The sequence below is a fragment of the Pleurodeles waltl genome, chromosome 1_1, assembly GCF_031143425.1.
Source record: "Pleurodeles waltl isolate 20211129_DDA chromosome 1_1, aPleWal1.hap1.20221129, whole genome shotgun sequence".
Lineage (NCBI taxonomy): Eukaryota > Metazoa > Chordata > Amphibia > Caudata > Salamandridae > Pleurodeles > Pleurodeles waltl.
Genome location: NC_090436.1, coordinates 905,788,485 through 905,811,753, shown reverse-complemented (window position 1 = coordinate 905,811,753; position 23,269 = coordinate 905,788,485). Strand labels below are relative to the sequence as shown.

Here is a 23,269-nt window from a genome sequence, read left to right as displayed (position 1 = left end):
GCTTGACTCACGCTAACTTAAAATATACGAGTTCTAATGAATGCAGTTTTATGCGTTTTAATGTGCACAGTTTTAGCAATCTATGAATAATTATTTCTTATAGTTGACATTAGTTTACACACACATAAAATCCTTTATGTTAATGAATATATTTCAATGAATAGTTTATTTAATGCAGCATTGTTAATCATAAGCATTTCACATATAGAATATGTAATATAAAGCTACACTCTCTCAGTCCCTCCTCTGATGACGCTCGTCATCACAAATCTTTTGGTCTTAATTTTTCACCTTGCGCATAATACGCATTTCAACATCTTTCCCTTTATGTGAGCTTTCCCATATTTCATTGAACATTTTCTCTCTTTCACTTTCTTCGTTTCTTTTGGTTCTTTTAGTCCAATTTCTTTTCACTTTATCATTAATTTTGCATATTCCCCAAAATCCCAATAAACAAATCAGAACAATTAATAATCCCATCATAATTTTCGCAAGTACCCCATTCCAAATGTTGGTAAACCAGCTTCCCACTCGGGCAATTCCTTTTCCAAATTTCTCCCAAACACCAGGTTCTTTTAGATCCTTCAAATCTATACTATCTCTAGTCCGGTTAGTAAGCATGCTTCTAATTTTCTTACTGTTATCAGGTATATATGAGCAGCAATGACGTTCATTAAGCATTTTGCACACACCTCCACTCTTTGCTAAAAGAATGTCTAAAGCAAGCCGGTTTTGAAGAGTCATAGCTCTTTCTGCAGCAAGTTCAGTATCCATCAGAAGTATAGCTCCTGTAAAATTTGTCAGCATGTTATCCACAATAGTAGACAACTTTAGAATTTTCATAGAATTTAGGATAACCCCTACTGAAGGGATTATAGCTCCAAATATGTCACCAATGACAGCCGCCACTGATTCTCGTTTTTGTCTGGCATGTTGTAATTCAGACGTTTTAGGTATTAGTTTTAAGTCATCAATCTGGTAAATCTTTGGGAATACTATTCCCAAATAACATGTCCCATACCATCCCTTAGGGAGACGGTAATATGCATTTAACCCACAGATGTAATAGATTCCAGGAATCGCTGGGTCTTGTCCATTTAACATAAAGGTCCATTTGCTCTGAAACAAAAACACATGCCTACATTCACTCGTTCCCACAAACAAATTATCTTGATCAGATTTTGGTCTATATATACAGAGTCTACCTACGTGTAATGCATCTATAGCTAACTTGCCTTGTGTTTTAATTGCAGTAAAAGCGTAATCATTTGCATAAGTGCGTTTTTCTAAACCTCTTTCTAATCTTTCTTTTAATGCTTTGCGTCTATCATCTGTATGATCTAAAAAGCTTTTCTCCACAGGAGACAGTAAGCATGTTAAATTGTTGCGATGTGCATAAGCAGTTCCAAATGTTAGTGTTGGCTCAAAGAATCCTCTAACTAATTTTGTATCATGCTCTTTAGCTAGCTTATTTAAGAATTCAATAACAGGCACAAAAGAAAACACAACATCTAAATTTGAAAAAAAATATTGCACATGCTCTTGATCATAAAATCTTGTTAGTAGCAAGCTACAGCTGATCCCATACGTAAGAGGGAGGCTATGATAAGTAACTCCCTCCTGCACAGACGAAGGAATTTTAGTACATACATAACAGTCTTTCGCATCCATAGTTTCCACATACTCATTTAGTAAGCGATAGAAAACATTAGTAGAAAGTTCCCCTTTTGTATTAGTTCCCTCATGCAGATGTCTCGCGTCTTGCTCAAATTTCTCCCATGGTGATAGTTTATTAGTTGTAGTAGTAGTCTCAGGTTTTAAAGTTGCATTAATAGTTTTACTCTCTCTCCATGGCATTCCCACAATCACTCCCACAATCATTATTGCGCATACAACACCTATCATAAGTCCTAACCAACCACACACTTTACTTCCTTTGTTACTATAAGCCATGTTTGTATAGAATCAGAATAGCAGATCAACAATCAACTCTTGAGCAACAAACTCTTTCTGCGTATTTTACAGCGTCTTCACTCACTCCAGGACCCTTTTCGTCAATTCAGGTTAGCAGCTTGTCGTAATCAGGTTTCTATAAGTCAAATCCAGGTTTAATGTCACTTTCCGGTAGTTTTTTTTTTTTTTTAAGATTCTTTATTATTATTTTTTTTCAGCTTTCTCAATTTCAAATATTTTTTTTTCTTTCTCAGTTTTCTTGTTGTATATTCTTCAGGTCCCGTAGTACTGGCCTGGTATTTCTCGATCAAAACAGAACGCTAAGAATTCTTGTTGCCATTCAGAGGTTGTAGCATATGCCCATTCAGGACCTGTATATCTTCTGTTTGCTATTCTCTTTCTTTTTAATTTTCGTTCTCCTTGTTGTTCTCCTTCACTCAGGTCGTCAGCTTGTGAGGTATTGCTTTCCTCTATTATTGTCTCGTTTGCTATTTCTCTTATTCTAAGGTGTGATTTGTCTGGCCAATTGTCACCTCTGTTCGTCTTGCTTCGGCGTTTCCCTTCTGTACCTTGGACAGCACCCTCCTCTTGTGATATGGTCTTTTCTCCTGATCGGCTTGGAATTTGTTCAGGAGATTCTGATTCGTTCTGATTTAAATTTACCACTTCTCCGTCTCTCTCTCCTTCTTGTTCGACACTGTATTCAGGCTCTGAATTGTAATCGTCTGTTTCTGGGAAAACCTCTCCTTGTCTTTGTTTTCCTGCTGCCTCCACTGAGATTGGCACTCCGTCACCTCTCTCGAACTCACTGATAGTTTGAGGGACACGGCTGTTCTCAGCGGGCTCTCCTGTAGTCTCAGATCTTTCTTGACTGATCTCTGACTCTGAGACTTCTCCTCTTGAAGTTGCTGTACCGGAATTTTCAAGTTCCTCTTCAACAGGACACGTTACCCTTTTTGTATGGCTGGCATGTATCCAGTTGGGAACCCCGGCACACTTTACAGCAGTAGTGGTTGTTAGTATTACTTGATATGGCCCTTTCCAACGCGGCTCAAGACACGATTTCCTCACGTGCTTCTTGACAACCACCCAATCTCCAGCTTGCAGAGAGTGTCCTGGTTCGTCGATTGATGGTAACGTGTTAGCTTCCACCTGGTGAGAGAAAGAGCGAATCACGTGAGCCAAACTTTTGCAGTAATCCAACACCATATCATCTGTAATATTCACTAGTGCATTTGCAGGTACCGCCGGTAACCTCATTGCTCTGCCCATGAGGATTTCATGTGGGGACAATCCCGTTTTCTTATCTGGCGTGTTTCTCATAGACATCAGCACTAGAGGTAATGCATCTGGCCACTTCATGTTTGTTGCTGCACACATTTTTGCTATTCTTGATTTCAGAGTACCATTCATCTGCTCGACTAGTCCTGAGGCTTCAGGGCGATAGCTACAATGCAGCTTTTGTTCAATGTTGAGTGCGTCACACAGAAGTTTAATCACCTCATTGTCGAAGTGTCTTGCCCTATCTGATTCTATAGAAACCGTAAACCCGAACCTGTGTATTAATTCTCTGAGTAGTAGTTTTGCAACCGTAAGACTGTCATTCCTACGTGTGGGATATGCCTCAATCCAATGACTAAAAACACACACAATCACCAACACGTACCTCAAACCTCCGCAAACAGGCATTTCAATGAAATCCATTTGTATTTTATTAAATGGACCACCAGCTCTCCCAATGTGGCTCAGTTACCACGGTTCCTTTTCCAGCGTTCATCTGTTGACAGATGACGCACCTGTGACAAGTAATTTCTGCGGCATGTCTGAATTTTGGATTGAACCAATCAATCTTAAAGGATCTGATCATGGCATCTCTTCCTAAATGTGCCTGCCCATGGTACAGTCGGGCAAATTGCGATAGAAGACTGTTTGGTAAAACCAGTTTTCCTTCTCCTGACACCCAAATATCATCTGCTCTTTGTACACACTGCATTTTCTGCCAGGAACGTTTTTCTTCTTTACCAACGTGGCTTTGTAATGTCTTTAATTCGTCTAAGGTATCAACCACTTGTAATGCTAGGCTTAAGGTTGTGTCATTCTCAGGTTGTGGCAACAGTTCCCACTGCTCCTTAAAAGATATACAGTTTAATGCACAAAATCTGGCAACTTGGTCTGCATAACCATTCCCCATTGACACAAAGTCTTGTGATCTGGTGTGAGCACTGCACTTCACCACGGCAATTTCAAGAGGCAACTGAATCGCATGTAACAAATCTCTTATTTGTTCTCCATTTTTCACTGGTGAACCAGAGGATGTCATGAACCCTCTCTGTAACCAGAGTTGACCAAAATCGTGTACAATTCCAAATCCGTATCTGCTGTCTGTATAGATTGTGACTTTCAGATTTACAGCAGCATGGCAGGCTTTTGTGAGAGCTATTAATTCTGCCACCTGTGCAGAAAACACTTTCTCGAGCCAGGAGGCCTCGACTATGCCAGATATGGTACATACTGCATAACCAGCTCTCAATGTTCCTGTTGAATCTCTTAGGCAGGACCCATCAACGAACATAATGCAATTGTTTTCCTTTAACTGGGTATCCTGTATATCTGAGCGAGGTTTGGTACTGAGCTCAGTCACCTCCAGACAATCATGCTCATACTCTTCCCCATCTTTTATTTCGGTATTCTCATTGGGAAGTAGAGTTGCCGGGTTCAGCACAGTGCACCTTTTCAATGTAACATTGGGTGACCCCAGAATAATTGTCTCATATTTGGTAAGTCGTGCATTTGTCATATGTTGTGTCTTAGTTCGTGTCAGCAGAATTTCAACAGAATGTGGAACCAAAACTGTCAAAGGGTATCCCATGACTATGCCCTCACATTGTGAAAGGCTTTGACCAACTGCTGCGACTGCTCGCAAACAACCCGGTAAGGCTGCTGCGACAGGGTCCAAAGTAGCTGAAAAATATGCTACAGGGCGATTTGCATCTCCATGGACCTGTGTTAAAACAGACAAAGAACAAGCATCACGTTCATGACAGAACAACAGAAATGGTTTCTCATAATCAGGCATTCCTAATGCTGGAGCCCTGCACATGCACTCTTTCAGCTCTAAAAATGACTCAAGCTCTTCTTTTGTTAATGTGATTGTGTATGGTTCTTCCTTAACTTCTTTTCCTGTCAGTTTTATTAATGGTTTTGAAATAATCGAGAAGTTGGGTATCCACTTGCGACAGTAGCCCACCATTCCCAAGAACATCCTGACATCTCTCTTTGTTGTTGGGGGATTCATTTGTAAAACAGCTGTTATTCTCTCTTTTGATATTCTTCGGGACCCTTTCTCAATCAGATGCCCCAAATACTTCACTTCTTTTTGACAGTACTGCAGCTTTTTAGGTGATACCTTATGTCCGTTTTTCCCTAAATGATTCAATAATGCAATGGTATCATATTTGCAGCTGTCTCTGGTTTTGGATGCAATCAACAAATCATCAATGTACTGTACAAGAGTCGAATTGTAAGGCAGCACGAGAGGTTCCAAATCCTTCTTCAATATCTGATTGAAGATGGATGGTGACTCAGAAAACCCCTGAGGAATTCTGCACCAACTGTATACCTTATCCAGGAATTTGAAACTGAACAAAAACTGGCTGTCTTCGTGAAGTGGTATCGAGAAAAACGCTTGTGATAGGTCTACTATGGTAAACCATTCAGCATCACAAGGAACCTGGAACATTATTACCGCTGGGTTGGGAACCACAGGGCAGCATTTTATCACAATTTCGTTTATTTTTCTTAAATCCTGCACAATTCGAACTTTTCCACAGGGCTTTTTCAAACCCATAATAGGAGAGTTACACGGACTGTTCAGGACCTCTTTCAAGACTCCCTGTCTGAGAAAATCCGCAATTATCTGTGTCACTTCAATAAGGACATCCTGAGTCATGTGATATTGTGGTACTTGTGGGAACACTGCATTCGGCTTTATCTGCACTTTGACTGGACCTACTCCCTTGATTAATCCAACCTCCTTTCCAGTCAAATCCCACACCTTCTCTGTTACAGATCCTTGCAGATCAGCAGGTAGATCGATCAGGGTAAACACTGGGAGTAGAGTAATTAGAGGGTAATCTTCATTCATCTCTCCTCCTTCTTCTATGAGTTGACCCTCATCTGCCTCATCATCACTGTTTGTCTGTACCTCTATTCCACCATTGGAACAGGTAATCGAACATTTGGTTTTGCACAATAAGTCTCTTCCTAATAAGGATACTGGGCTTGAGTCACATACAACAAATCTATGCAGGCCCTGAAAATTTCCAATTTCAACCTGCACTGGGTCAGTGATTGGATTAGTCAGGTACTGGTTAGCCACACCTACCACTCGTATGGTGCGCCCCAAGAGAGGTAATCTTGGTACCTCTGCACTGCGAACCGTAGAGTGTGTAGCTCCCGTATCAACTAAAAATGAGACTTTGTAGCCCATTACTTTTCCCTCCACATATGGGCCTCTCTGGTCTACCTCTAGGGATGCTGCGAGTCTGCACTCTTCACTGTCTGAGCTGTCATCTGACCAATCCTCATTCATATCATTTTCACCTCGTAATGGGAATTGTTGTACAGTGTTGTTTTGGTTTGTTACCTGACCTGTGGCCTGCTGAGGAAGCGTCACCTGTTGCTGTCCCATTGGAGCTAGGGGTAACTGCATTTGCTGTCTAGGCACCATAGGGATCTGCTGTTGTATTGGTTGTACTGACACTGTTTGGAAACGCGGCATTTGCATTTGCTGCATGGGTTGCACCCCTGACATTTGCACCAAATTATTTTGATAGTTCTGATTCTGGTGTCTCATTCTTGGACCTCGTGAATTTTGTAGTGTACCGGCATTAATACTCTGCTGAACCGTACCATCCTGCATTATATTCGGACAATCCCGTTTCCAATGTCCCACGCCCCCTCACGCATGACATGGTGACATCCTTTTCACTCCTTGACCATCATTTTGAATAACAACATTATTCATGTCCGAACCACGGTTCACAAACCCTCGACCTCTACCTCTAGGCTGTGCCTGAAATACACCATTCAATTGCGGTTGTTGCTGTATCATTTGCTGAACACCATTTCCCTGTATTCCAGCCTGTGCAGCCCTTATCTGCATCACCATCACTTTCTCCTTCAACTTTTTCTGCTTCAATTCAATTTCGTCACAACAGTATTTTGCGTACTGTAATACTTCATCAATCGGTTTAGCTTGCCAACAAATCAAATGATTTTTAATCATTTGGCTGACCTCCGGTCTCAGCCCTTCGACGAATCTGAACACAAGATGATTCATGTCCTTCGGTTCAATTGTTTCAGTACCACTGTAATGTTTGAATGCCTTCAACAACCTTTCATAATATGCATGTATTGACTCTTTAACCTCTTGAGAGGTCCGGTCGATTTTCTGCCAATCAGTCACCTTCGGCGACACCTTTTGTTTCAAAAACTCAATTACTTTATGATAATATTTCATCACCTCTTCAGAAGGTGCTCCAGTCACTTTATCCCTTGCTGGTTCCTTCGTGGGCCAATCTACCCCTCTCTTACACTCGAGCCACAAGTCTGGCGGAACAATAATCTCAAACAAGGTATTTAAGTCTTCCCAGAGACATTTTGCAAGCTTCACGAATCTATCTGTCTGTTGATACCACTCAATCGGTTTTTCCCTTAACCTAGGATAATCATTCGTAAAAGACAAAATGTCTCCCCTGGACCAAGGCACATGCACCAAAACACCACCAGCTGTTTCTCTCATAGGTAGGATTTTCACTGTGTCTAAATTAGGTGTGACTGTTGGTTCATTAGATCCTGGACTATCTCTTTTTCCCTTATCTCTTTTCTTTACCCATCGGCCTTCCCATTTCTCTAGTGCTCCCCAAATTTGTGCGCTTTGCAGCAACTCTTTCAAATGTGTCTTCATGCCTGCAGATCTCATGTGTTCAAAATCTTTAGTGTCAAAATCTAATCTGTAACTCCGTTTCAAATGTTTCGTGTTTCCAATGTCGATATTGTATTTGTCTGCCAAATTCGTTAATTTCTGGTGTACTTTGCCTACCTCTTTGGTAATTTTAGGGCATAAGTACCTTAATTCTGCCTCAGTGTAAGACTCCAACCTATTTACTCCCATTGTTCCATCCACCAATTCAGCAGCTTCTGCTCCTAGTCGTACTAGATTTAGGTATTCATCTTGTTTTCCTTTTTCAGGTTCGATTGTAGTCGCTGTAGTCCTTTTGTGATGTGCAAGTTTTCTCTAACCACTCATTTAACTGTTGTACTGTAAAACCCTGCAGTGAAATGTTCCCTGCATGTATCATTGGAGTGTATGAGGTATTTGTACTCATAGTTTGGGGAGTCAGGACTCCCAACCCTGCTTGTCGCATTGCCTCAAGAGATGCCCCTATTGGACTGAGGTCCATTAAGGGTCTTGATTGTTCGCAAACCTGTCCTCCCTGGGCCATTATTTGTGGAGTTCTAATAGGCCCTCCTCTTATCGTTTCATGAGTCATAACCCCCTGTTCGCATGTCCCTGTTTTCTCCTGTGCATATAATGGTACTGGGGGACCAACAGTAATAGGTAGTGATATAGCGGCAGGTGTCTGGCCTGATCCCAAGCTTCTTGGAGCGGCGACACCATAGGTCTGCTCTAATAATCCTGGTGCAGGTTCTTTCAAAGGACCCGCTACTGGGTTATACCCAGGTATCAGTTGTGGCGGTTGTGACACTAACTGTGGAGTTGACTCAATCTGTATTAACCTTGGCTTTGTATATATTGGGTCTGGCGGTACCATCAAGTTCGTAGTAGTCTCGAGTACTGGAACATCGGGGTAAATTCTTTTTATCTGTGGTGGAGGCTGTAACTGTATCGGCGAGTCTGGTGCAGTGGGTACACTGACACCATTCTGTATCAAAACTGTATCGTTAGTCTGCACTGTATCAGTAACACCCTTCTCCTTTGTCTGGTTCCCAGGATCCAAGCTAGTACTTGGAGCACTGTCGTTCACCGCGTTTGGTGACGGACGATCATGTAACAATCTATCCATAAACGCCTCATCATCTGAATCATCCTCTTCTTCCCAGGATCTTTTATTCTCTTTGAGTTTGCCTGAATCTTTGTCAGTTTTGCAAGAAGCTTTCCTTCCCTGTGTCTCCTCACCCTGTGTTGTTGCCGGAAACAGCTTTAACCCATCCACTATTCCTCGTCTCCACATTTTGTTCTCATTATCCCACCTAGCCTCTGCATAGGATTTTTCTGCCCTTGTCAATCTTCTGTGAAATCTTTCTTGTCTATGTTTAAGAGCCATCAGGTCCCAAATTGCCAAAGCCTCATATTGTGCCGGTCGAGGAGGTGGTTTCTGCGTACTTAACATCCACCTCAAATTTTCTAACACCTTTTGATTAAATATTCCATGTTCCGGAAACGCTAGACACCCCTCTTTCTCGGTTAATTTGCGCCATTGTTTTATCCATAAACACGGTGCAACACCCTTTTCCTCCATAACCGTGTAAGCTGGTGTACCCTCAGGTGGTGTAGGTTCCCCATTAGTTGCAACAATATACACATCTCCTTTCAAAGCGCTTTTGAATGCCTTAACAAAATTCATTTTATTTTATATTTAATCAGAAAACGGCTTAGTTCCCAGGACACTCTTCACCTACCTTTTGCTCAACCTATTGCCTCTCACGGACGGCAGCCAATACGTGCGCAACCCCTCTCGGCATCTGACCTATCTCAGCGCGGCACCACTGACGTCACACTCTCACACACTGCAGCTGACAAAGTCTTGCGGCTTGTCCACACCTCGCTAACTCCTTACAACTCATACAAACTAATGCAAATTATTGCTAGCACTTAAATGACAACATAAATCTGCCGGTTTACTACAGGAAGGGTAACACATTCGCTTCAGAACTTTACAGAGATTTCACTTGAAGCCTCGGCCGCTACTCTCTCCTTCTCTGTTCCCTCATACGCAAGCAGAATTCGACCTGCAAATCCTACTCTCGACTTGTCAATGACTCCTTCTAGTGCACTTTAGAACTTGTCAAATCTCCATCGAAGGTTTCACACATGCATCATAACTCGAAACTCGACTTGTCAACCACGCCCGATTGACCTACTAAACCGCACAGATTACAACATAAACCATTTTAACATCATACTCCGGAGTCTTAGACCTCAATAGGCCCGTATACAACAACCAACCACGTGGATAATTTTGAGCAACAAGCGCTGCATTCACATGAAGTACGCCGACTTCCCTACTCTCATACTGTGGAGTACGCCCACTCCTTCTAAACAACACTTAATTTGGCCTAATCACACTCAAATATTCACAATCACCTGCAAAGTGCATAAGATTTGATAAGTGCAAAAGACCCTAACCACACATACTATGGCGCCGAGAACATTCCCAACTCATTTAGGAAGGCTCCGAGATCCCGGGAAAGCCATGGCAAATCTAGCAACTCATCATCTTTCCAAATTGCATTATCACAAGAAAACAAATTAAACAATGAAACTCCGTCCTCGGGCCCCCAAGGGCCGAACCGTACTCTGCTACCAGAACTGTTAACGCGTCCGTCTATGTTAATTTATACACATCAGGACTCGTTTTAGGCCAATGAATCTTTGGGCCCAGTGGTAAGACACCGTAGGACGAGATAACTGATCAAAACATCAATCAATATGTCAATAACATTGCCAATATTTAACACCAAAATATCTCTCACTCCAGACATTTAATAAACATTCGACGCAATCATGACCTTTCAGTCATGAATAACCACACCTTAATGAAGTTTTATGAGTTTTATTCCCTATTGATTACAATCTAGTAGCAAATGCATCAATCTCAAAGTCAAGAAGCATATAAGCATAGTCACAAGATGACAACCACAATAAGCTTTCAATAAAGCAAAAATCAGTAGCATAGACAATCAGATGGATATAACCAGATCACAATACATTGAATGTTCTAAGATACTAGTTCAGCATAGCATCACGTCAGTCACGTCGGTTTGTCAGTCAAAATGAATACCTCGTCTAACCTCTAATTAGCATTAGCATGTTGGGCTTCATGCAAAACAATTTGAACACCAATTTGGAAAACATCTAACTAAGGTCTCTAATCAAAACATACAGCAGTTGGTACCTAGAAAGAAAAGGCAAATAAATGAATTTTCATTAGCAACATTATAATTACCCTCCTCTGATTAGGTCAGCATTCAGGATCAGTCTTCGTCTTCAGGACATCAGTTAGATCGCCGTCAGTCTATCTAAGTTAAAAGGCAAAGACACTCTCCTCATAAGGAGAAAAGTGTAAAGGGGCAGTCTATGGGCAAGGATGGTTTTCTCTAAGTCTCAGGTCACCAAATAGAGTGACAGAGTTTCGAGACGCAATCGATATCATTCCCTACCTAATGAGCTGTTTGTTTCCTGTGTCATGGGTTTTTATCCCTTTTTCGTGATTCATTCCCCCAAAATTCTATTGGTCAGTCAATACACCCCACCATTGTTAACCTATCAAATTATACATTAAGTAATGCATTTTGTCATTTTTGATAAATCATCATATTCTAATTGGTCATCATAATTGACGTATTTTCGTAGGTGGCTCATCCGGGGTTACTTCATTGTCTTTGCACGTATCAGGTCAAAAGTTCTCTTCTTCTCGCTCCATCGTCCTTGGAAGTGTCCAATAATGTTTCGAAGCACATAACTTTATACTAAAAGCTGCTAGCATGCGGATGAGAAAATATGGCTTTGTTGCAAACTATTGAAGGGAAAAGAACAATCGCTGGGTCATGGTCTTTTGCAAGTCAGCATACTGAAGAGACAGAAAAATACGTTTTAATATGAGAGCTACACAGCTTTGCTTGACTCACGCTAACTTAAAATATACGAGTTCTAATGAATGCAGTTTTATGCGTTTTAATGTGCACAGTTTTAGCAATCTATGAATAATTATTTCTTATAGTTGACATTAGTTTACACACACATAAAATCCTTTATGTTAATGAATATATTTCAATGAATATTTTATTTAATGCAGCATTGTTAATCATAAGCATTTCACGTCTATAATATGTAATATAAAGCTACGCTCTCTCAACACCAAAACAAAAACAATCCCAAAAAAGCAAACTTCGATATGAATGTTTAAAGATTTAAGGTAAAAAGCTCCAGGAAGAAGTTAAAGTGCTAATCAGTAATCACTGTTAGCAGTTGCCCAGGACTCAAGCACGACTTCAGGCCTACCGCAATTGAGTTCGGATCTGATACAACTAGAAAGTTCATCCTGGTGATAAATGTTTCCTTTTGAAATAGAAGTGAGAATCTTCTACCATGGCAAGGGAGCAGACTGTATTTGGCGAAGTCCCTTGGAAATTAGGTAGGTGTTGAATGGGATCCAACTAAAGCTGTTGGTTTTGGTGGGAAAAACTAAATTTTGCTGCTAGGTAATTTCTCTCATTGGCTGGATACTTACATCTCCCTCGGCCTGTCAAGAGTTTACCTTTGTACATAGTCTCTTTTTTGGAGAGCTGATTCTTCCAGCAGTGCAAGGCAGCAGGCTGTCCTAACGAACTCCGAGGTTGTCCCTTGGGTTGCATTTACTTGGGTAGATGATTCTGGTGCTCCAGAGGTCAGGAAGTCCACATTTTAAGACATTGCAGAATGAATGGTTCTGGAAACCACCACTCCTCCCAGAACCTCAGGAAAGCTTATAGGGGGCAGGTCTTAATCGAGCAGAGGACACCTGCAGAGTCTGGACCTCTTCCTGTTGCACCGGTCACCTCAAGAAAATGGGCCTCTAGCAGCTTTTCTTTTTGTGTGTGTTTTTTTTTTAAGCCACACAGGAGGTCAGATGCAGTCTGTCTTCTTTTTCTTCTACAGGTTCAGAAAGTTCTCTGAATAGCTAGTAGTGAGGTAAACTTTCGTATAGTTGAGTCGTAAGTAGATTGGAGAGACTGCTGGACACTCCCTAACCAATGAGGAAAAAACTCCCAGAGGCAACCATACCCATGTTTGCAGCACATTCTATTTGCTTTACTGCAAACTGGCCCAGAATGCACTATTCTAGCAGGAATTCAAAATAGCACAGGCTTTCTGTCTTGGAGGGAGGTTGTGTGCTAATCAGGGGTATGCTTAGGGAAGTGAATAGTCTCCTGTCCTAAGCTTCACCAAACCGGTGCTGGCACTATCTCTCTCTCCAACTGGAAAGACGTCAATTCCACTATTCTTTGTCTTGAGATTAAAAAGGTTTGCCCTCCCAGGTCTCTCCGTACAGTTATTGAAGTTTCTGGAACCTCCCTTGCTTCCTTTTATGAGCTGATTGTTATAATTACTCCCATACCCAGCCCATACTGTCACCAGTCCTAAGCCTGTGTCCTGTTTTGGGAGCAGTTTTCACATCTTGTTAAGGTCAAGCACTGACAGGAGAAGATGTGGGCAGAATAATGCAAATTTGCGTCCAAGTGCTTCAGGCAGAGATAAGATAATTACCTAAAAGTTACCTTTTAAAAATATATATTAAAAATCGAATTCTACCATTGAACTGGATGTTTAATAAATATTGTTAAATAGAGATCATATCAGTTCTCTAGCTTGCCCCAAACCTAGGATAGCAATATTGGTAAATTAACCTGTATTCTAGTTGTCCTCAAAGGACAACCAGAGCCCTCCACAGTGAACATAGCTTTTGGAAGGTAATCATTGTAGGGACATGTTAACATTGAAGTTCTATATGTCCCAAGTTTAATACCATGCCCCTACCATGTCGGCAACAAGGCATACATCTAGTTGACTTAATATATAAAAGGAAGGTTTTTTTCAGGCTACAATGGTATAATCAAAGCCATGTTTGTTTTGCCACAGAAGTGGATGGCACAAAAAGGGCTGCTGTCCACATGTGATAGTTAACTTTTAACACCATGGTTGTATTTTGGCACCATATGCTACGGCCTTTTAGGAAAATTAAATATGGCAGTTAGAAGTTCGCCAATGTTACTAAATTTAAGGGGTCACAGCACATGCACTGAGGCAAAAAATAAAACAAAACAGCTGTGTCAATAAGAAAAAAAATGGGGAGGGGTGTCCTCGTGAAAATGGACATTTTTTTTCCATATACTTCCAACAAAGCATGACATCACCCATGCTCAATAATGGGAGAAAGCTACTTTTAAGAGCGCAAATGACCTAAACAATAGTGCACGTTTTGACAGGATGACCTTATGGATCCAGAAGGGCTATCCATAGGCACACCATTGTTTTCCGATCTTTGTAGTTCAGATGATGAGAATCCTAGTTAGATGACTTAGTGAGATCTTTCCTTCAGAGACTACATAATTGATTATTAAGTTAAATGGAAGCAATGACTGGAAAGGTGTAATGTTTAGGTGGAAATATATGATTCCCCTTTTTAGTTATAATTTCTTCTCTTATATTCCTGTTTGACCTTTTTATTTTTTCTTTCACAGGTATATGGTACACTTTTCCACATCAACCGTGGGAACCCATTCAACTTAGAATTGCTGGTGGACTCCTGGCCAGATTTCCAGACTGTGATCACTCGACCTCCGCGACAGGCAAGTCACAGCTCTGTATATGAAGAATTTGACTTCTGATGTTGTTTTTGATGAAGAGAATGTCAGTTCACTTAAGCAAAGCCAAGAAGCAGCATTGTCGTTATGGGAGGAAGATAAATTTGCCCCTGCTAGAGTTTTATCTTTTAAAAATAGGTAGTAAAAATTACACAGAGGCAGATTGGTAGGGATTTTTTTCATTTACGTCTTTTTTGGAGCTTACAGTAGTGTAGAACACAATAAACCATTCTGGGGAGAGTTCACCCCCCCTCCCCCCCACACAATTCACAGCACAAGAGTTTCCCCAGTCTGTGCATAAGTTGTCACCGGGTTATCACACACTTAACCATTCTGGCACCCATCCATTATCACAGGTGCTAAAACAACATTAGGGCACATATTCAAGAAAATTAAGCAAGAGCACAGTAAGCCGGCGGGCACAGGCTACATGCGTTCCCTGGCACCACAATAAGAAAAAAGGCATAATGTATAGAATCACATAGCTTTAGCAATATCTTAAGTGAACAACAATGGTGTGGACATTGATCCTTTCATTGCGGCCTCGTCATCCTTTGCCTCGAATTACAGGGTTTACATGCCCCACAGTGTGCAATCTGTACCACCAGAGTCGGTCAGTACATCTTCCTCAGTCGTAGCCCATGTCACCAGGTCATGCAACCATCGTTTCACCTCCACAGCCAAGCTGGCCTTCCAGGTCATCACTGTCTGTCTCATAAGGAAAACCAGGGCCAACGCAATAAACTTGGTGGTGGCCCCGGACTCCTTTGGGAGTGGGCCAATAGATAGTATGCCTGGGTGAGGCACACCACTCACTCCACCACCTCTGATAGTATCTCCTTTACCTCCCTCAACGCCTCCCAGAGGTCAGGACAAGCTTACACCATGTGTTAAAAGTGGGCTTTGTGCAGCATCGCAGGCACTCCGATGGAGCCCTTGGTAATATCTGATGGAGGCGTTGTGGTGCCAGGTAGGTCTGGCCCAAGTAGTTAAATTGCGTGTAATGGCAGCGTAGGTTCCTGGACACCTCCTTCACATGTGCCATAGCTCTCACCCATAACTTATTGAATAGGTCGGCCCCCAAGGCAGCCGTCCACTTGGCCCTTGTTGTCAGCACTGTCTCACAGCTGTGGGGTTGCAGAGTAGATCACAGTAACTTCCCTTCGGACATCTCTGTGTGTAATCAAGACCCTCAACTGGTGCGATGTCTGTGGATCCTCTGCCTCCTCCGCGACAGCAGGGCAATTGCAAGTCAAATGGCATTGTAGGTCAGTACGCGCCCCACCGTTATTCTGTACTTGTCACCCATAGCCTGAAACAATCACAGATCCTCCTGATGTAAATCCTCAGTGAGTAACACTTCCGCCTCTTTTCAGATGGGCATGGCACTCTAGTAAAAAAAATCCACTACAATCAGCAGCTGCCAAATCGGTAACTGGGGCATATATAGTGGGTAATTCCCCCTACTTTGAAAATACTTAAGCCAACACTTGCGTGCCACCTGCATCGGTCTGTTCTCTGGGTGACCTGGGCTGGCATTATGCCCCAGCCACCTCAAGGCCGGCTGCCCCCGCAGAGCTCACTGCACAGCTTCTCTATCTGCAAAAGGTGCTGTCCCCAGCCTGTACATCTACCACTGCAGCTGAGCCTCGACATAGTAAAGCTCATAGTTAGGAGCCCCTAGGGTGCCGTCCACTAGAGAATGCTGCATTGTCGGTAGTGCAGCTCCTTTACTGTCGTGCCCCCAAATCAAATCTGATAGCAGCCTGTTTGGGCTGATTGGTAGAGACTGTTAAAGTAATCACCCCTAATGTTAATCTGCTAATGGTCAATAAGGCACAAATGTTGATGAAGGAAAGCTCCTATGGCAGATCATACTCAATCTAAAGTAAGTCATTCACTGTATAGCCATGCCGCTGGCCCTGGCTCTCTTTGAGTACCATTTAGACCCATTTCTTAGGGCATTATAGAGCTACCGCTGTCATTCCGCTATTTTTCCAGACATAGCAATACAAGCTTTAAAAAGGTGTGCATACTCAGCTTTGCTCATGTGTGGTTTCTTTGCTTGTGGCAACAGTGCTAAAACCTGCGAAAACATTGTACTGTGAGAGTAGCGTGTTGTGAACCCCAGATATGGTTGCAAGACCAAAGCAAAGGAACACAGTTTCAGTGGTTTAAATAGGTAAGTGGCAGAGGGGTAAATGGTTGGACCCAGCTGATGCTAAGTTGCGTGCAGTGCAGACCAACTTTTTCCCAACGAGACACACTTGGAAAAATACAGAAAAGAGTTTAACGCCAGTTAACTCATGCCTGTAAAAACATACTTAGAATTTAGACAATAGTAAAAGCACCCTATCAAGCTTGTGCATGACATTATGCGAAAGGGCTGTCCATATTTTTGTACTGGGCTCTTCTAACAAATGTTTTTTTTGCCAGTCCATATAATTATGTAGCATGCTCATTTCATGCATGTGTTCTTCGTATATAATCTAATTTACACATTAAATGTCTGTTACAACAGTCTAGATTGATAGAGGCCCTACATCCAGGGGAACAGAATAACCATCTGATAGATTGTTTCGATTCATTCCTCTCTTCCCTAAGCTTTTTGTCCCATTCTTTGCCAAACCAAATGTCATAAACCACTGCATATTGACTATTAACAGAGATCATTGTCCCCTAAGGCATAATGTGAATAAACTGTCCCAAGTCTGACGTATTTCGAATTCCAGTCAAATAACACTACAGGCATCCCTTTTAACTTGATTATTTGCATTTCAGTTCTTATTGTGACATAAAATGTTAACCATACTTCATCTTTGCTAGGCAACCTTTTCTTTAAACATGGTTAAGCAAAATCTTGCCTCGATCTTTATCAAATAAATAACTCATTGCCAACTTTTTGTCCGCATTCTCATAGCTTTCCTCAAAACACCAACTTATGACTTGTTGAGGCTTTGTGACAGTTTATGACCGAGATTTTGCTATTCTACAGCTGAATGAAGTATATTCACAGTGATGTGAAAAAGTAGCATTACCTCTTCGTCCCTCCCTTGCTTAAATTCCTTATGTTCATGAGGCACACATGCCTCTAAATACACCAATCACCACTCACTGGCTTGAATATGAAATGCCCCTCCACTCCTTCCACCCCATCGCACCTCGCTTACCTGTTTTGTTGGTCTGCCTCTACAAGTGCTCACCAGTGGGAGGTGTTCCATCACATAGCTTTGGCAGGCAGACAGGTCAGGACTGTGCCCAGCCAGTTCTGAGTTGCTGGGGCTTCACTTCCAGGTCAGGAAGCCGAAGCAATGAGTAGCGCTGAGTGGTAGGAGCGGGGTTCTTCCAGAGCAATGGGCTGCTTTGGAGGGCAAGTAAGTTGCTCCTTGAGACAGTTTGTTTTATAAATTCATCGTGCTCAATTATGTTGTTTCACAATTGGTTGCTGAAGTGTGGCTCTATGATTGAGCAGTAGGAGGCAAGTGTTCCTCCATGGGGGCATTGGAAAAGCTCACATTTTGAGACATAGTGCCCTTCTTTTTGACAAATGGTGCCAGTTGCTATCATAGTGAAAGGCAGGAGAGATACTAAACGAAGGCATATCTCATCATGCTCCTCATCTGTGGACGAGCCAATACCAGCTAGAAGAAGTTGGACTTTGAAGTATTCTGAGTTATCTCCAAATGTTCCTGCATTAATGATAGCAGCAAAGGTGTAAAACATGACTGTGATTGCTGTCCCTAGGGCCTTAGCTACAAGAGAGAGAGAGAGGGGCTAAGCTAAGAAAACCAAAGGTTTGAAGCTCAGTAGTACAGCTTCTTGGTGTGATTCGTGTCATTTGGACTGTTACCCAGTACCTCTTCGTCGGGAAAGTACATTCAGAGTGAAGAGGTGCCTTGGGTGTTGGAAAACATCAGGCATGCCCTTGGTTTCCAGTCCAAGAGGCTAAAGGATTGTGTACTCAGTACGCCAAGCCTATTTCCTTTGTAATGCAGCTGCACAAAAAGGTCAGAGAGTTTATTGGCGAATGGAAGAACTTTATTCATGCATGTGTGCCAATGTTTTTGCATAAACTTTACTCTCTGAAAGGAACAGAAGATGTGCTCTTGCACATTGTAATGATAGACTCAATTTTGGTCAGTTTGATTGACCATACTGCTTTAAATCCAGAGGATTGCTGTCCTAAAAACTCCATGGATAAGAAAATGGATAATGCCTTGTGAAGTCGGACACTTACTCTGCATATACAGCCCTTTGTCTTGCCAGGAACTTTGAGAGTCTTTTCCTTGTGATCCAAGAGGGTACTGATTGTTCAGACCTCCTATCAGAGACGAAGCACAAGGCTAAGTTTCAAGCTGATGTTTCATCAGACGTGTTGAGGGCAATCTCTGTTTCGGTGGCAGCGTAATTTGTGGCACGGCGAAAACTGTGGTTGAGGAAATGGAAGGCAGATGCATGAGAAAAATTGTCCCTTCTGAAAATTCCTTTTGATGGCAAGATGTTACTTGGTTATCAGAAGGACACCATGATTTGCAAACCATTTAAGGACAGGAGCCCTGCCCTAATACAAGGGCAAATCATCCGATTCTTATAAGGCTTGGAATTGGCATTGAAGGAAAGAATGATTCATTTAACCAGGATCAGAGGGATGAGGTCCAGATGAACGCCCTTTCAATTACTTGCTAAAGTCTTCATAACCTGTGAGGGAAGGATTCAGATATTTCTTCATGTGTGAAAAAAGAACATTGCCGTTCGTTGGGTATAGCGCATCATCAAGAGAGGTTATTGCGCAGGCTTTTCAGAATACCATCCAGATGCGGAACTCATCCCTACACCTGTTCTAAAAAATCCAGGCAAGCACAGGGCTCTGTGGGAAGGGATTTGGACTCTGATGGAAAAAGACCAATCATTCCAGTTTACTTCAGAATTCTCCATTTTGGGATAAAATCAGCAGCAAGAGCCTTCACAAAGGTGTTGGCACTGCTGGTGGTGCTGCTGCGGATCTTCCTGCACGTATCTCTGGATGACTGGCTAAGTTACTCACATTCGAGGGTGAATTGAAATCACAGACCAAGCAGATGCATTTTTGTTCTAAGAAGCCATGAGTTTTAGATAAACTGCAACAAATTAGAGCTGATCTTGTTTCAAGAGAGAATTTTGTTTGGTGCGGGGTTCTGCATGTATGGAGAGTTTGTGACACTGCCATTGTAGAGGGTTGTCAAGATTCAAACCCATATTTTGAATATTCTTGCCCATTCCTCTCCGAGATGCGGATGCTTGATTATAGGTTCAAGGGGACCTAGCTTCAAAAGTTTTTCTGATTTCCTGCCCAAAGTGCCATCTGCACAAGATTATGAGGTATATTTTAAACAGTTGGAGTCTGATGTTGCAGGATCTTACCCTCAGACGTCGGATATTCAGTTCTGTTCAGCAGGATTTGAGTTGGTGGCTGGGCTCACTGAATCTATTGAAGGAGGTATTTCTGTGCTCTCCCACGCCATTATAGTAATGACAGATACCAGTCAAACAGGTAGGGGAGCGAGGTTGAAGGTTCCTTCATGTGCTGGTTTTTCGGTTCCTGACTCAGAATCTCAGATTCTGCAACAGGAGGGAATTAAAATTAATTTGCCTAGCTCTGTTGGCCTTTTCTCAGATTTTAAGGGAAAGGTGGTTCAGACAATAAGACGTCAAATGGGAAGAGGGCATTGAGACAAGGATTGCCATTAAAGTTTTTCCTGCTCGTAACTAAATAGGATCTCAATCTCAGCAGTTTACATTCAACGTGATTTCAGACAGCCTGAACAGGAGCATTCCTTCAACGGAGGAGTTTTGTTTACATCCTAGAGTATTTTCTAAGATTGGCAAGAAGTGGGATTGTCTTATTTTTGGATCTGTTTGATTTGTCCCCTCAATGTCCAGGTAGGGGTTTCTCTTGAGGGAAAGAGGTGTGTGCCGTGGTAGTGGGGGGTGAAAATAGATAACCTGCCAGTGGACTCATGGGCTCTTTGATGGCTTTTCAACCTTCTCTTTAATTCCCAGATTCTTGTCCAGAGTGGAGAAGGAGAGTGCAGCAGTGATTTTGGTTGCTCTGACATTGCCCTCTTTTTGGTTTCCTCCTTTGGTACCTATGAGAGTGGAGTTTCACATTCTCACAGTTCCATCTCCATTGGCTTCTCCGATATTGCATCAGGAGATCCTGACGGTACGCAGGTTGGTGACATGGACGCAAAGGCAGAGAATAATTTCCAGGGGCTTATCAGCGGTGTCCAGGAGTCTTCCAGAACCTTGGAGACATCCCAATTCAAAATCTTAAGCGAAAAACTGGGAGTAGTGTGTAGTGAAACATTTTAACTCTCAGGTAATGGTGTTGGCCCATAACTTATCTTTTCTCCAGGATGGTATTCACATGAGTCTGAAGGTCATCACTTTAACCCCTTGGGTGCCCTGGATGTAACGGTTACACCCTGGGCAGCACCGCTCGGGTGCCCAGGACGTAACCTTTACGTCCAGATAGGGGCCCTCGGGTGAAACGCTAGCGCTCCCCCCAGGGGCCTCGCACCCCCCTACCCTGGGCAGAGATAGAAGATAGAATCGCTTCCCCTTCCACCCCTGCCCTTAACTTCCCCGTGGTGTCTGATGGCATCCGCACACGATCGCGTGCTGACCTCATCAGAGGCCTACCCCGCTTCTCCGATCACGTGGAGGGGGCGAGAGAGGCATGAAAGGAGAGGAAAAGCCTTTCCTCTCCTTTCATGTCTATCTCAGCATTTCCGCTGTCCGATCGTGATGCGATCAGGTAGCAGAAATGCCACTAGACCCCAGGGCGAATAAGGGAACGGCCCCTTGGGCAAGGGCCGCTCCTCAGGAGGGCAATTTATTTTGAGGCCACTTCTACCCCCAGGAGGGGCAGAAACCGATAGACACCAGGGATAATTGTTTTTTTAATGTTTATTTTTATTTATTTTTTCTATATGGGGATCAAACCCCTTAGGTAAGGGTTGCTTGCCTGGGGGCAGAATTCTCTTTAGGCCTATTGTAATTACACTGATCTGCACCCGGGGAGGGGGGGGGGGGGGTTGGGCGGCAGAAACCCCTAGACACCAGTTTTTTTTTTTGCTTATTTTTTTATTTTTATATATGTGAGGTGCAACCCCTTAGGCAAGGGTCGGTCCCCTGGGGGGCAAATTGTCTTTAGTCCACTCCTGTCCCCCTTGGAGGCAGATCGGCCTATTTTAATTATGCCAAAAACCACTAGACACCATCGCTCCCCTGAGTGTGTGTTTTGTTTGGGGGGGACAGCCCCATGGTCAATGGTCGCTTCCCATGGGGGCACATTACTGTTGGCCAGGGGGCAGATCAGCCTATTTTTGGAAGTCCCATCTGCAGAAAGCTCACCAGAGACCAGGGAAGATTTTGTTTTCTTCAAAATAAGACGGTAGGGGTATGGCCATACCTCCACCCCAAATAAATGGGGCCAAGGATGTTCTGCCCAGCAGTGGGCAGATGGGGCAGTTACCCTCGATTTTCCCATACCCCCAAATGGGGGTGGGGATGCAAAAAGTCTACTAGATGACAGGGAATTAAAAAAATTAAAAAAATAGTGGGGTAGTGACTACCAACCAGTATGGGCATGGTTATGCCCCTACCCCAACTGAAGGGGGTAGCAGTCTTTCCGCTCTCCCCCTGCACACTAAAAAATCTTATCCCATGGCAAGCAAGAGGACATTTGATTATTTTGGGTTTTAATTTTACATTTCGGCCATGAGCTTGGCTAACTCTCAAAATCGTCCCACTTGGAAGGGTGAGGGCTGCATTTCTTGGACTTTGGGACGCTGCCATGTAGAAAAATCCACAAGACCTAGACACATCTGAGTCCAGGTTGGTGTGCTTCACATGCACCCTGCACCATTTTCTTACCCACAATGCCCTGCAAACCTCCAACTTTACTGGAAATCATTCTTTTTTTCCACATTTTTGTGATGGAACCATCTGGAATCTGCAGGAATCCACAAAATTCCTACCACCCAGCATTGTCTCATCTATACCGATAAAAAGTCTGCCTCACTTGTCAGCCTAGAAATATTTTGTTTTTGGACCCGCTTTGATTTCCCCTCAATTTTGACATGTTTTTGGGTCTTCCTGGTCACAGGCGCTTGGCCCACCTACACCAGTGAGGCATCATGTTTAGCGGGAGACTGGGGGATTGTTGGTTGGAAGTTAATTTGTCCCGGTGCAGTGATCACACACAGAAATGTGGGGAAAATGTGTGTGTTTTTTTTGTGTTTTTTTGTTTCACAGCTAAATTTGATGTTTGCTGAGGATTCTGGGTAAGAAAAAACTCGGGGGATCCATGCAAGTCACACCTACCTGGACTCCCTCGGGTGTCTAGTTTTCAGAAATGTCTGGGTTTGGTAGGTTTCCCTGTATGGCTGCTGAGCCCAGGACCAAAAACGCAGATGCCCCACCAACCCGCCCCCTCCCCACCCCCGCAAAAACAGGATGTTTTGTATTTGATCATTTTGATGTGTCCAGATAGTTTTTTGGGGCATTTCCTTTCGCGGGCACTAGGCCTACCCACACAAATGAGGTACCATTTGTATTGGGAGATGCTGGGTAAAAGGAAATGTGTGGCTTCTCTCAGATTCCTGAACTTTCTGTCACTGAAATG

At 42.9% G+C, this 23,269-nt stretch overlaps 1 protein-coding gene across 2 annotated transcripts in view; it reads left to right on the top strand.

Moving 5' to 3' along the window:
- LOC138288769 (glycine N-phenylacetyltransferase-like) overlaps positions 1–23,269 on the top strand; it is a 123,193-nt gene that overhangs the window by 15,971 nt on the left and 83,953 nt on the right. For both annotated transcript variants that reach the window (XM_069230123.1, XM_069230124.1), the window contains exon 3: positions 14,479–14,586. In XM_069230123.1, the coding sequence (XP_069086224.1) occupies positions 14,479–14,586 (108 nt within the window). The remainder of the gene's footprint in view (positions 1–14,478; positions 14,587–23,269) is intronic.